The 13,146-nt window shown below is 44.1% G+C and overlaps 1 protein-coding gene across 1 annotated transcript in view; it reads right to left on the minus strand.

Annotated features, from left to right (window-relative positions):
- Positions 1 to 13,146, minus strand: part of LOC121548768 (methyltransferase-like protein 24) — a 78,648-nt gene that overhangs the window by 10,764 nt on the left and 54,738 nt on the right. The window contains exon 4 of the mRNA XM_041860315.2: positions 4,561 to 4,786. Within this exon, the coding sequence (XP_041716249.1) occupies positions 4,561 to 4,786 (226 nt within the window). The remainder of the gene's footprint in view (positions 1 to 4,560; positions 4,787 to 13,146) is intronic.

Here is a 13,146-nt window from a genome sequence, read left to right on the forward strand (position 1 = left end):
ACCATCGTAATGAGCAGACATTGAATTACACTTCAATGGGATCAGGAGTGAGAGAGAGGTTCTGTTCAGACTCTCACAGCCTCCCCTAACAACTGGTCCAGGGCCTGTTCTGTTTCCAAACCTCCTCACCCCTCTGGAGTTACTGGATACCCCAAACAACTGTCCCCCACAACTGCATGATAACACTAACCCTAACCATGGTGTGGAAAGGCTTGCACTGTGGAGGAGTCATACAGTGGAAGCCATGTTGACAGCTGTGTGTCCCTCTTGTGACAGTGTGGATGTGAGACATTGAGAAGTGACCTGATTGTCAGACAGAGTGTCTCTGCTTGTTGTTCTATTGTCCATTAGGAGAAAGCAAATACATTTGCATGAGTTCTGAAGGACTGCTGAATTGGTGTGTTCATCCCCATGGAGACAGGCTCTGATGCTGACTGGAGCGGGTTTGACTCATTTATGAGCTGTGTAATCACCGATAAGGAACACAAACGAATGCATATTTTGACCTTTAGAAGCGACTCATCAGTTCTCCGTGCTATTCTTCTGTCACAAAACCAGAGAGAAGAAAGGCAAACAGTTGTTCCTTTAGCATGCTGTGTACTCACATTAAAAAAGCCCATTATGGAGATGTGTGTGTCATTTGCATCTAAAGCAGGTACAGGGATGGGGTCTGTTCTTTATTTGTCACACACACACACACACACACACACACACACACACAAACATGCACCCACATGTCTTAATTATTTCCCTCAAACTAATTTGTATGGTATAGTGAGCTTTGTTTCTGGCTCCAAAAGAGGAATTAATGGCTGACGCCTCCTAAGCATGGACTTGCTAATGCTCGGCACCGGTGCGTGGCTTGTTGGCATTCTGCTCCAGAGCCTGATTTAAATTTGCACTGATTATACAGTTGCTCATGAAAAAAAGGAGAGAAAAAACAGAGTGATGAATTAGGCTGAGGTAACTTGCCTTCTGGAACATACAGTGAGAGGTTATAATTCACAAAAAGAGAGCAGCACAAATATATTAAGTCAGATTAATTCTGTTGAGGTAGATTGATTCTCTGTGTGGGAGTATCAATCCAAATCCCACCCCCCCCACCCCCACATCTCAAATTGTAAATTAATTTCAGATGGTTGCTAGGGGATGAGGAAGATGAGGAAGGGGGTGTTTGCTGCCCCCTCACTTTACACCCATCACTCTAAAACATCAACCCAAACCTAATTTCACATAAACTGTAAACTCCTTTACACTGCAACTTCCACAAACTTGAGTTATCACCGTCTTCAAATCCTCATCAAAGACTAACTCCTTCCACAGGACGTATAGCTGGGATCTCGCCCGAATTCTTCTGCTCTCTCCCGAATACTATGCATACCATTGCTGTGTTTTGGGATGGGCACCGTTCTACACACGCACCGCTGGCTTGCTGTTTGTGTCTGTGTGTGTGTGGATGTCTGTGGGTGTGCAAGCATGCATGCATGTGCGTGTGTGGGCGTGTGCGTGTGGATGTCGTTGATCTTGTATGCAGATCCATATCTGATGAGGCAGAACACAGAGCCCTGGGGGACTTCAGTGAGTTAATATTCAGAATGATAATGTTTAAAGGAGGAAAGCCATAACTATAAGTGAGTTTTCTGCCCTCCAGCACAAGAGGACACATTGGAGGAATGAATGATGAGCAGTGGAGCTGCAGGAGTCAACAAGCCATATTAAAGTTCAACCTCTCAGCTCATAAGGAGAGAGCAGATCCATTTTCTTATAGCCTTTTCTGGTTGATGTGAGGAAAATAAATAATTGTTAAATTAATTAATGTTTTTATGGTGACTTTTGTAGTGACTATTGCATGGATTGTGTGTATTGTAGTCATGTATATGATATAGCGTAAAAGACAGGTACTATATATTGTACACTGTTCTAGATGCTGGTAGTGGAGTATGTTGTCATTGTATTATGTACAGTGCCTTTGGAAATTATTCAGACCCCTTTACTTTTTCCACATTTTGTTACGTTAAAGGCTTATTCTAAAATAGATTTTTTTTAAAATCCTCAGCAATCTACACACAATAACCCATAATGACAAAGCGAAAACAGCTTTTTTAGAAAGTTTTGCAAATGTATTAAATATAAGACTCGAAATTGAGCTCAGGTGCATCCTGTTTCCATTGATCATCCTTGAGATGTTTCTACAACTTCATTGGAGTCCCCCTGTGTGTTAAATTCAATTGATTGGACATGATTTGGAAAGGCACACACCTGTCTATATAAGGTCCCACAGTTGACAGTGCATGTCAGAGCAAAAACCAAGCCATGAGGTCGAAGGAATTGTCCGTAGAGCTCCGAGACAGGATTGTGACTCGGCACAGATCTGGGGAAGGGTACCAAAACATTTCTGCAGCATTGAAGGTCCCCAAGAACACAGTGGCCTTTGGAATCACCAAGACTCTTCCTAGAGCTGGCCGCCAGGCCAAACTGAGCAATCGGGGGAGAAGGGCCTTGGTCAGGGAGGTGACCAAGAACCCGATGGTCACTCTGACAGAGCTCTAGAGTTCCTCTGTGGAGATGGGAGAACCTTCCAGAAGGACAACCATCTCTGCAGCACTACACCAATCTTGCCTTTATGGTAGAGTGGCCAGACGGAAGTCACTCCTCAGTAAAAGGCACATGACAGCCCGCTTGGAGTTTGCCAAAAGGCACCTAAAGACTCTCAGACAATGAGAAATAAGATTCTCTGGTCTGATGAAACCAAGATTAAACTCTTTGGCCTGAATGCCAAGCATCACGTCTGGAGGAAACCTGGCACCATCCCTACGGTGAAGCATGGTGGTGGCAGCACCATGCTGTGGGGATGTTTTTCCGCGGCAGGGACTGGGAGACTAGTCAGGATTGAAACAAAGATGAACCTCCCAAGTGGCGCAGTGGTCTAAGGCACTGCATTGCAGTGCTAGCTGTGCCACTAGAGATCCTGGTTCGAATCCAGGCTCTGTCGTAGCCGGCCGCGACCTGGAGACCCATGAGTTGGTGCACAATTGGCCCAGCGTCGTCCAGTGTAGGGGAGGGAATGGCCGGCAGGGATGTAGCTCAGTTGGTAGAGCATGGCGTTTGCAACGCCAGGGTTGTGGGTTCGATTCCCACTGGGGGCCAGTTAAAAAACAACAACATAATAATGTATAACTGTAAGTCGCTTTGGATAAGAGCTTCTGCTAAATGACTAAAAATGTAAATGTAATGAACGGAGCAAAGTACAGAGAGATCCTTGATGAAAACCTGCTCCAGAGCGCTAAGGACCTCAGACTGGGGCGAAGGTTCACTTTCCAACAGGACAACAACCCTAAGCACACAGCAAAGACAACGCAGGAGTCGCTTCGGGACAAGTCTCTAAATGTCCTTGAGTGGCCCAGCCAGAGCCCAGACTTGAACCCGATCGAACATCTCTAGAGAGACCTGAAAATAGCTGTGCAGCAACGCTCCCCATCCAACCTGACAGAGCTTGAGAAGAATGGGAGAAACTCCCCAAATACAGATGTGCCAAGCTTGTAGCGTCATACCCAAGAAGACTTGATGCTGTAATCACTGCCAAAGGTTCGTCAACAAAGTACTGAGTAAAGGGTCTGAATATTTATGTAAATGTATTTTTTATTTTGAATAAATTAGCAAAAAATTATATAGACCTGTTTTTGCTTTGTAATTAGGGGGTATTGTGTGTAGATTGATGAGGGGAAAAAACAATTTAATCAATTTTATAATAAGGCTGTAACGTAACAAAATGTGGAAAAAGTAAAGGGGTCTGAATACTTTTCGAATGCCTCAGTAGCTGTTGGGACAGTGAAGCATTTTTTCTTCTTTTGGCTCTATAACAAACAATTGGGACAAATTCACTTAAATGTCCATTAAAGTAGACAGAAGTTAAGAATTTAGTCCCATATTGATAGCACGCACATGAATGTGGATGCTACCATGATTACGGATAATCCTGAATGAATCGTGAATAATAATGAGTGAGAAAGTTACAGATGCACAAATATCATTCCCCCAAGACATGCAATACATTATTTACCATTGATTTCTATTGGGCACAAAATAATCTGAAACACAACCAACACAAACAGCAAATGCATCCAACAAATTTGTAGAGCCACAAGCTTGACGTAGTCATTGCATGCTATGAATATGGGAACAAATACTTAACTTTTTACTACTTTAATGGACATATAAGTGAATTTGTCCCAATCCTTTTGCTCCCCTAAAATGGGAGCACTATGTACAAAAAGGGCTGTAATTTCTCAACGGTTCACCCGATATGGATGAAAATACACTCAAATCAAATCTGACAGTCTGCACTTTAACCTTATAGTCATTGTTTGATTTCAAATCCAAAGTATAGAGCCAAAAGAAGAGAAAATGCTTCACTGTCCAAATAAATACTGAGGGCTCTGTGTACTCTCTGGGTATAATCCCACACATTAGTTATTCATTATTTTTTACTCAGGCCACATTGGCCCATTTGTCATCTCCCTTTACCCATAAACTCATTCTCCTCTCTCTGTGCCTTCTGACCTGTCTGTGTCCAAAGTCATTGAGTATGGTGGCCAGTTTCTTGGTGTTGCTGTGCTGTCGCTGGTTGGGGATGGCTGGGTTCGGATCCCTCCAGTCTACGGAGAGACGGTGGAGCCACATGTCTGACTCCTGTAGGTGGGCCTGCCTAAGGCTGGGGTCAAAACAGTGCACTTCACAGCCCGCCCTGGCCAGAGAGCGCTCCAGAGTCTTATCCTCCATACCCAACCTATGGTAGAGAGAGGGGGAGGGAGGGAGAGAGACAGAGAGAGAGGTTATATACAGCATATTTGATGGATTGTTGAGTGGATGGCTACAGATAGAATTATATATGGTATATTGTATAAGGACTTCTGTTTGTACATCTGCTGGAGCTGAAAAGTATTGCTCCCTTCAGCAGCTCAATTAATAATTCAACAGAAGGCTGAAAGTATGGGAGGATATGAGCAGAAAAATATTTGATTTCTTGCTTGTTTTCAAGACTGACAAAGGCTTGTTTTGCTCCTCCCACACTTCCCTCCTTTCCCACTGGGCACAGACGTCAATTCAACGTCCATTCCACATTTGTTCAACGTATTTCATTGAAATGACTTGGAAACAACGTTGATTCAACCAGTGTGTGCCCAGTGGGTTCTCTCTTCAAATCAAATGAAAATCCTCTGTAGCTCAATTGGTAGAGCATTGTGCTTGTAACGCCAGGGTAGTGGGTTCGATCCCCGGGACCACCCATACGTAAAAATTTATGCACACATGACTAAGTCGCTTTGGATAAAAGCATCTGCTAAATGGCATATTATTAAATCAAATGTTATTCGTCAAATGCTTTGAAAACAAATAACACGTCACAATAAAAGTAATAATAAACACACAATGAGGAACAATAAAATGTCTCCTGAGTGGCGCAGTGGTCTAAGGCACTGCATCGCAGTGCTAGCTGTGCCACTAGAGATCCTGGTTCGAATCCAGGCTCTGTCGTAGCCGGCTGCGACCGGGAGACCCATGGGGTGGCGTGCAAGTCGTCCAGGGTAGGGGAGGGAATGGCCGGCAGGGATGTAGCTCAGTTGATGGAGCATGCTGTTTGCAACGCCAGGGTTGTGGGTTTAATTCCCACAGGGGGTATGAAAATAAAATAATGTATGCACTAACTGTAAGTCGCTCTGGATAAGAGTGTCTGCTAAATGACTAAAATGTAAATGATGACTTGGCTATATACATGGGGTACCAGTACCAAGTCGATGTGCAGGGGTACGAGGTAATTGAGGTAGATATGTACATATAACTAAGAATAGCGTGACTAGGCAACAGGATAGATAATAAACAATAGCAGCAGCGTATGTGATAAGTCAAAAAGGTTTGTGCAAAAAGGGTTGATGCAATAGTCCGGGTAGCTATTTGCTTAATTATTTAACAAACTATTTAGCAGTCTTATGGCTTGGAGGTAGAAGCTGTTGGTGCATTGGTACCACTTGCCGTGCGGTAGCAGAAAGCACAGTCTATGACTTGGGTGGCTAGAGTCTTTTGAAAATGTTTAGGGCCTTCCTCTGACACCGCCTGGTATAGAGGTCCTGGATGGCAGGGAGCTCGGCCCGGGTGATGTACTGGGCAGTACACACTACCCTCTGTGGTGCCTTGCGGTTGGATGCCAAGCAGTTGCCTTACCAAGCGGTGATGCAGCCAGTCAAGATGCGCTCAATGGTGCAGCTGTAGAATTATTTGAGGATTTGAGGGCCCATGCAAAATCTTTTCAGCCTCCTGAGGGGGTAGAGGTGTTGTCGTGCCCTCTTCACAACTGTGTTGGTGTGTGTGGACCATGATAGGTCCTTAGTGATGTGGACACCGAGGAACTTGAAGCTCTTGACCCGCTCCACTACAGCCCTGTCGATATGAATGGGGGCGTGCTCGGCCCTCCGTTTCCAGTAGTCCACGATCAGCTCCTTTGTCTTGCTGACGTTGAGGATGAGATTGTTGTCCTAGCACCATACTGCCAGGTCTCTGACCTCTTCCCTATATGCTGTATCATCGTCGTCGGTGATCAGGCGTACCACTGTCGTGTCATCAGCAAACTAAATGATGGTGTTGGAGTCATGCGCGGCCACGCGGTCGTGGGTGAACAGGGAGTACAGGAGAGGACTAAGCACACACGCACATCCCGTCAGGAAGTCCAGGATCCAGTTGCAGAGGGAGGTGTTCAGTCCCAGGGTCCTTAGCTTAGTGATAAGCTTGGAGGGACTATGATGTTGAACGCGGAGCTGTAGTCAATGAACAGCATTCTCACATAGGTGTTCCTTTTGTCCAGGTGGGCAGTGTAGAGTGCAATAGAGATTGTGTCATCAGTGGTTCTGTTGGGACGGTATGCGAATTGGAGTGGGTCCAAAGTGTCTGGGATGATGGTGTTAATGTGAGCCATGACCAGCCTTTCAAAGAATTTCATGGCAACAGATGTGAGTGCTATGGAGCAATAGTCATTTAGACAGGTTACCTTGGCGTTCTTGGGCACAGGGACTATGGTGGTCTGCTTGAAACATGTAGGTATTACAGACTGGGTCAGGAAGATGTTGAAAATGTCAGTGAAGACACTTGACAGTTGGTCAGCGCATGTTCTGAGTATGCTGGTCCTGGTAATCTATCTGGCCCTGCGGCCTTGTAAATGTTAACCTGTTTAAAGGTCTTACATTGGCTACGGAGAGCGTGATCCCACAGTCGTCCGGGATAGCTGGTGCTCTCATGCATGGTACAGTGTTGCTTGCCTCAAAGTGAGCATAGAAGGCATTTACATTGTCTGGTACACTCTTAGGAAAAAGGATTCCAGAATAGTTATTTGTGGAGGGATAGGGTTCTACCAAGAACCATTTTGATCAGAATAATCCTTTTTGGAAGACAAGGGTTCTTTGTAAGGCAAATAGTTATATCTAGAACCTTTAACATCCTAAGAACCGTTTTTGTAAGAAAGGGTTCTTTGATGATTATTTAGAAGGCAAGAAGGATTCTTTGGAAGGCAAGAAGGGTTCTACATAGAACCATATATAATATTTCCCAGCATGTTCTATTACAGGGAGATTTTCAGAATTGTTTGTCTTACTGTAATATCTGTGTTTTTGCATTTACATTGATTGGTTAATAACTTTTATGCTATACCAAGATAAATAACATACAGTTTTCTAAACTAATCCAATCTGTTGGATTTATTGGACCGGTTACTGAGATGGTTGTTCCAGTTTAGATGATTGAGGTAGTCTCAGTATTCAATTTTCCCTACCCTGGCAGTCATTCTGAATGCAGGTTGCGGTGATTAACAATTCCACTTTTGGATATCCTAACTCTGGCTGGATTCCAATAGGAATTGCACATCACTTTGCAAACCAGCATAATGGGACTTGCAGGCCTGATGTGGCCTGTAAACCAGGAGATAACTAGGCCATCAAAGAAAGACCTTATGATGTATGTAATGTATTGTCATAAATAATACAATTTTAAAGGCTAATAAGGCTGGTGGAACCGTTCATAGAGGGTTCTAGGAAGAACCCTCCAAAGATAAGACGGTTCTTGGTGAAACCCTTCATATTTTTGCCCCTAATTTGTGGAACAATCTGCAGAGTTCACTGCAGTTAGATGTGCTGGTGCCACTCAGGCAGTTAAAATTATTGATTGAGGACCTCTATGTAGAATATGTTTATTTTGTTATTTTGTGCTGAATTATATTGTTTTATACACATACAGTGAGGGAAAAAAGTATTTGATCCCCTGCTGATTTTGTACGTTTGCCCACTGACAAAGACATGATCAGTCTATAGTTTTAATGGTAGGTTTATTTGAACAGTGAGAGACAGAATAACAACAAAACAATCCAGAAAAACGCATGTCAAAAATGTTATCAATTGATTTGCATTTTAATGAGGAAAATAAGTATTTGACCCCTCTGCAAAACATGACTTAGTACTTGGTGGCAAAACCCTTGTTGGCAATCACAGAGGTCAGACGTTTCTTGTAGTTGGCCACCAGGTTTGCACACATCTCAGGAGGGATTTTGTCCCACTCCTCTTTGCAGATCTTCTCCAAGTCATTAAGGTTTCGAGCCAGACGTTTAGCAACTCGAACCTTCAGCTCCCCTCCACAGATTTTCTATGGGATTAAGGTCTGAGACTGGCTAGGCCACTCCAGGACCTTAATGTGCTTCTTCTTGAGCCACTCCTTTGTTGCCTTGGCCGTGTAGGTTTTTGGGTCATTGTCATGCTGGAATACCCATCCACGACCCATTTTCAATGCCCTGGCTCACCCAAGATTTGACGGTACATGGCCCCGTCCATCGTCCCTTTGATACGGTGAAGTTGTCCTGTCCCCTTAGCAGAAAAACACCCCCAAAGCATAATGTTTCCACCTCCATGTTTGACGGTGGGGATGGTGTTCTTGGGGTCATAGGCAGCATTCCTCCTCCTCCAAACACGGCGAGTTGAGTTGATGCCAAAGAGCTCGATTTTGGTCTCATCTGACCACAACACTTTCACCCAGTTCTCCTCTGAATCATTCAGATGTTCATTGGCAAACTTCAGACGGCCCTGTATATGTGCTTTCTTGAGCAGGGGGACCTTGCGGGCGCTGCAGGATTTCAGTCCTTCACGGTGTAGTGTGTTACCAATTGTTTTCTTGGTGACTATGGTCCCAGCTGCCTTGAGATCATTGACAAGATCCTCCCATGTAGTTCTGGGCTGATTCCTCACCATTCTCATGATCATTGCAACTCCACGAGGTGAGATCTTGCATGGAGCCCCAGGCCGAGGGAGATTGACAGTTATTTTGTGTTTCTTCCATTTGCGAATAATCGCACCAACTGTTGTCACCTTCTCACCAAGCTGCTTGGTGATGGTCTTGTAGCCCATTCCAGCTTTGTGTAGGTCTACAATCTTGTCCCTGACATCCTTTTAGAGCTCTTTGGTCTTGGCCATGGTGGAGAGTTTGGAATCTGATAGATTGATTGCTTCTGTGGACAGGTGTCTTTTATACAGGTAACAAACTGAGATTAGGAGCACTCCCTTTAAGGTGCTCTAATCTCAGCTCGTTACCTGTATAAAAGACACCTGGGAGCCAGATATCTTTCTGATTGAGAGGGGGTCAAATACTTATTTCCCTCATTAAAATGCAAATCAATTTATTACATTTTTGACATGTGTTTTTCTGGATTTTGTTGTTGTTATTCTGTCTCTCACTGTTCAAATAAACCTACCATTAAAATTATAGACTGATCATTTCTTTGTCAGTGGGCAAACGTACAAAATCAGCAGGGGATCAAATACTTTTTTCCCTCACTGTATACACTACCGGTCAAGGGTTTTTCTTTATTTTTACTATTTTCTACATTGTAGAATAATAGTGAAGACATCAAAACTATGAAATGTACATTTTAGCAGGCGCTCTTATCCAGAGCAACTTACAGTTAGTGAATGCATACATGTATTTTTTTTTTCATACTGGCCCCCCATGGGAAACGAACCCACATCCCTGCCGGCCAAACCCTCCCCTACCTTGGACGATGCTGGACCAATTGTGCGCCGCCCATGGGTCTCCCGGTCGCGGCCGGCTGCGACAGAGGCTGGACTCGAACCAGGATCTCTAGTGGCACAGCTAGCACTGCGATGCAGTGCCTTAGACCACTGCGCCACTCGGGAGTCAAATAACACATATGGAATCATGTAGTAACCAAAAAAATGTTAAACAAATCAAAATATGTTTCATATTTGAGATTCTTCAAATAGCCACCCTTTGCCTTGATGACAGCTTTGCACACTCTTGGCATTCTCTCAACCAGCTTCATGAGGTAGTCACCTGGAATTTCAATTAACAGGTGTGCCTTCTTAAAAGTTAATTTCTTTCCTTCTTAATGTGTTTGAGCCAATCAGTTGTGTTGTGACAAGGTAGGGGGGGGTATACAGAAGATAGCCCTATTTGGTAAAAGACCAAGTCCATATTATGGCAAGAATAGCTCAAATAAGCAAAGAAAAACGACAGTCCATCATTACTTTAAGACATGAAGGTCAGTCAATACGAAAAATGTCAAGAACTTTGAAAGTTTCTTCAAGTGCAGTCGCAAAAACCATCAAGCGCTATGATGAAACTGGCTCTCATGAGGACCACCACAGGAATGGAAGACCCAGAGTTACCTCTGCTGCAGAGGATAAGTTCATTAGAGTTACCAGCCTCAGAAATTGCAGCCCAAATAAATGCTTCACAGAGTTCAAGTAACAGACACATCTCAACATCAACTGTTCAGAGGAGACTGTGTGAATCAGGCCTTCATGGTCGAATTGCTGCAAAGAAACCACTACTAAAGGACACCAATAAGAAAAAGAGACTTGCTTGGGCCAAGAAACACGAGTAATGGATATTAGACCGGTGGAAATGTGTCCTTTGGTCTGGAGTCCAAATTGGTGATTTTTGGTTCCAACCGCCGTGTCTTTGTGAGACGCGGTGTGGGTGAACGGATGATCTCCGCATGTGTATTTCCCACCGTAAAGCATGGAGGAGGAGGTGTGATGGTGTGGGGGTGCTTTGCTGGTGACACTGTCTGTGATTTATTTAGAATTCAAGGCACACTTAACCAGCATGGCTACCATAGCATTCTGCAGCGATACGCCATCCCATCTGGTTTGGGCTTAGTGGGACTATCATTTGTTTTTCAACAGGACAATGACCCAACACACCTCCAGGCTGTGTAAGGGCTATTTGACCAAGAAGGAAAGTGATGGAGTGCTGCATCAGATGACCTGGCCCCCACAATCCCCCGACCTCAACCAAATTTAGATGGTTTGGGATGAGTCAGACCGCAGAGTGAAGGAAAAGCAGCCAACAAGTGCTCAGCTGATGTGGGAACTCCTTCAAGACTGTTGGAAAAGCATTCCAGGTGAAGCTGGTTGAGAGAATGCCAAGAGTGTGCAAAGCTGTCATCAAGGCAAAGGGTGGCTATTTGAAGAATCTCAAATAAAAAATATATTTTGATTTGTTTAACACTTTTTAGGTTACTACATGATTCCAAATGTGTTATTTCATAGTTTTGATGTCTTCACTATTATTGTACAATGTAGAAAATAGTAAAAATAAAGAAAAACCCTTGAATGAGTAGGTGTTCTAAAACTTTGGACTGGTAGTGTATGTGTCTGTTGTTTTATTATTCTGTTTTTATTGTAATGTATACAGGGCTCTCTTGTAAAATAGATTTTTAATCTCAATGTGACTCCCTGTTTAAATAAAGGTTAAATAAATAAAATAAAATAGAGGGTTCTAGGAAGAACCTTTAGATGATAAAATGGTTATTGGTCGAACCCTTCAGAGGGTTCTAGACAGAACCCTTCATAGAGGGTTCTAGGTAGAACCATATACAGGGGGTTCTTTGGAGAACCCTACATAGAGGGTTCTATCTAGAACCCTCTCCATAGGATTCTACCTAGCACCAAAAAGGGTTCCCCTATTGGGACAAACCGAAGAACCATGTATGCTTCTACTTGGCACATTTTCTTATAAGAGTGTCTGCTCCTGTCACTGGGCAGCTCGCAGCTGGGTTTCCCTGATAGTTTGCAAGCCCTGCCACATCTGACAAGCGTCAGAGCCGGCACCTCCCCCACTCTCTCCTTTTCTCACTCCACCCTTTTTTCTCTTCTCACTCTTTTCCTCTTTCACTGAAAGCTCCTTGTCGTCTGTTAATCAATGCAGGCATACTTCTCTCTCTCTCTCTCTCTCTCTCTATTTCCATCTCCCTGTCTATGTAGCTGAGTGTGTTGTTTGTGATGTGGCTCGCTGTATTGCTGTACAGTAATTGCGGCTCAGGGAGTATCTCTCAAAGCTAATTACTCATGGATGAGCTACTCTGGTCCCCCATTGACAACCGTGCATTTAGGAGGGGGATGCAGGGATGAGATGAGAGAGTTTAGGGAAGGGAGGGGAATGCTGCCTCCAGACATCTCTGTTACTCTCTCTGCTAAAGGATTCAGTTAACACAACCACTAATGGTATCATAGCAGGCCCTACCTGGAGAATGGCTCGTGCTTTGCTATCGTTTTAGTCAAATGATACTTCAGATGACAGGGCTTGCTGTTTTACATGAGAGGATGGGGGGAAAGACGAAGTACTGTCAATGGTGACTATGTGTGCGTCCCAAATGGCACCCTATTCCCTATGGGCCCTGGTCAAAAGTTGTGCACTATACAGAGAATAGGGTGCCATTTGGGACGCAACCCATGTCTGTCTGTCTGCTACCCTAGATTACATGTCTGATAGAAGAGGGTGGTGATTATACGGTGTCTGCCATCAGTTATCCTCTGTCCCACAAGACTATGTGGTGAAAGCGGGGAAAGACAGAACTGCTGCTGTGCCAGGGAGAAGAGAACAGTTCTTCAAACATGGGGATTATAGTGGATTCCCTGTTGACCGTGGTGTCATGACAATCACAAAGGTGTGTGTGTGTCGGGAGTGGGAGTTATGACACAAGGGTGGACTGTGGTCATTTTAGCGTTATCAACATCAGCCACGCTTCTAAAGATCCCTGATCCTTGGAGGATCATGTATTCTGGGTAATAAGTGATCCCCTATCCATCTTTCTCTCTC

Source organism: Coregonus clupeaformis, chromosome 33, assembly GCF_020615455.1.
Source record: "Coregonus clupeaformis isolate EN_2021a chromosome 33, ASM2061545v1, whole genome shotgun sequence".
NCBI classification, from domain to species: Eukaryota; Metazoa; Chordata; class Actinopteri; order Salmoniformes; family Salmonidae; genus Coregonus; species Coregonus clupeaformis.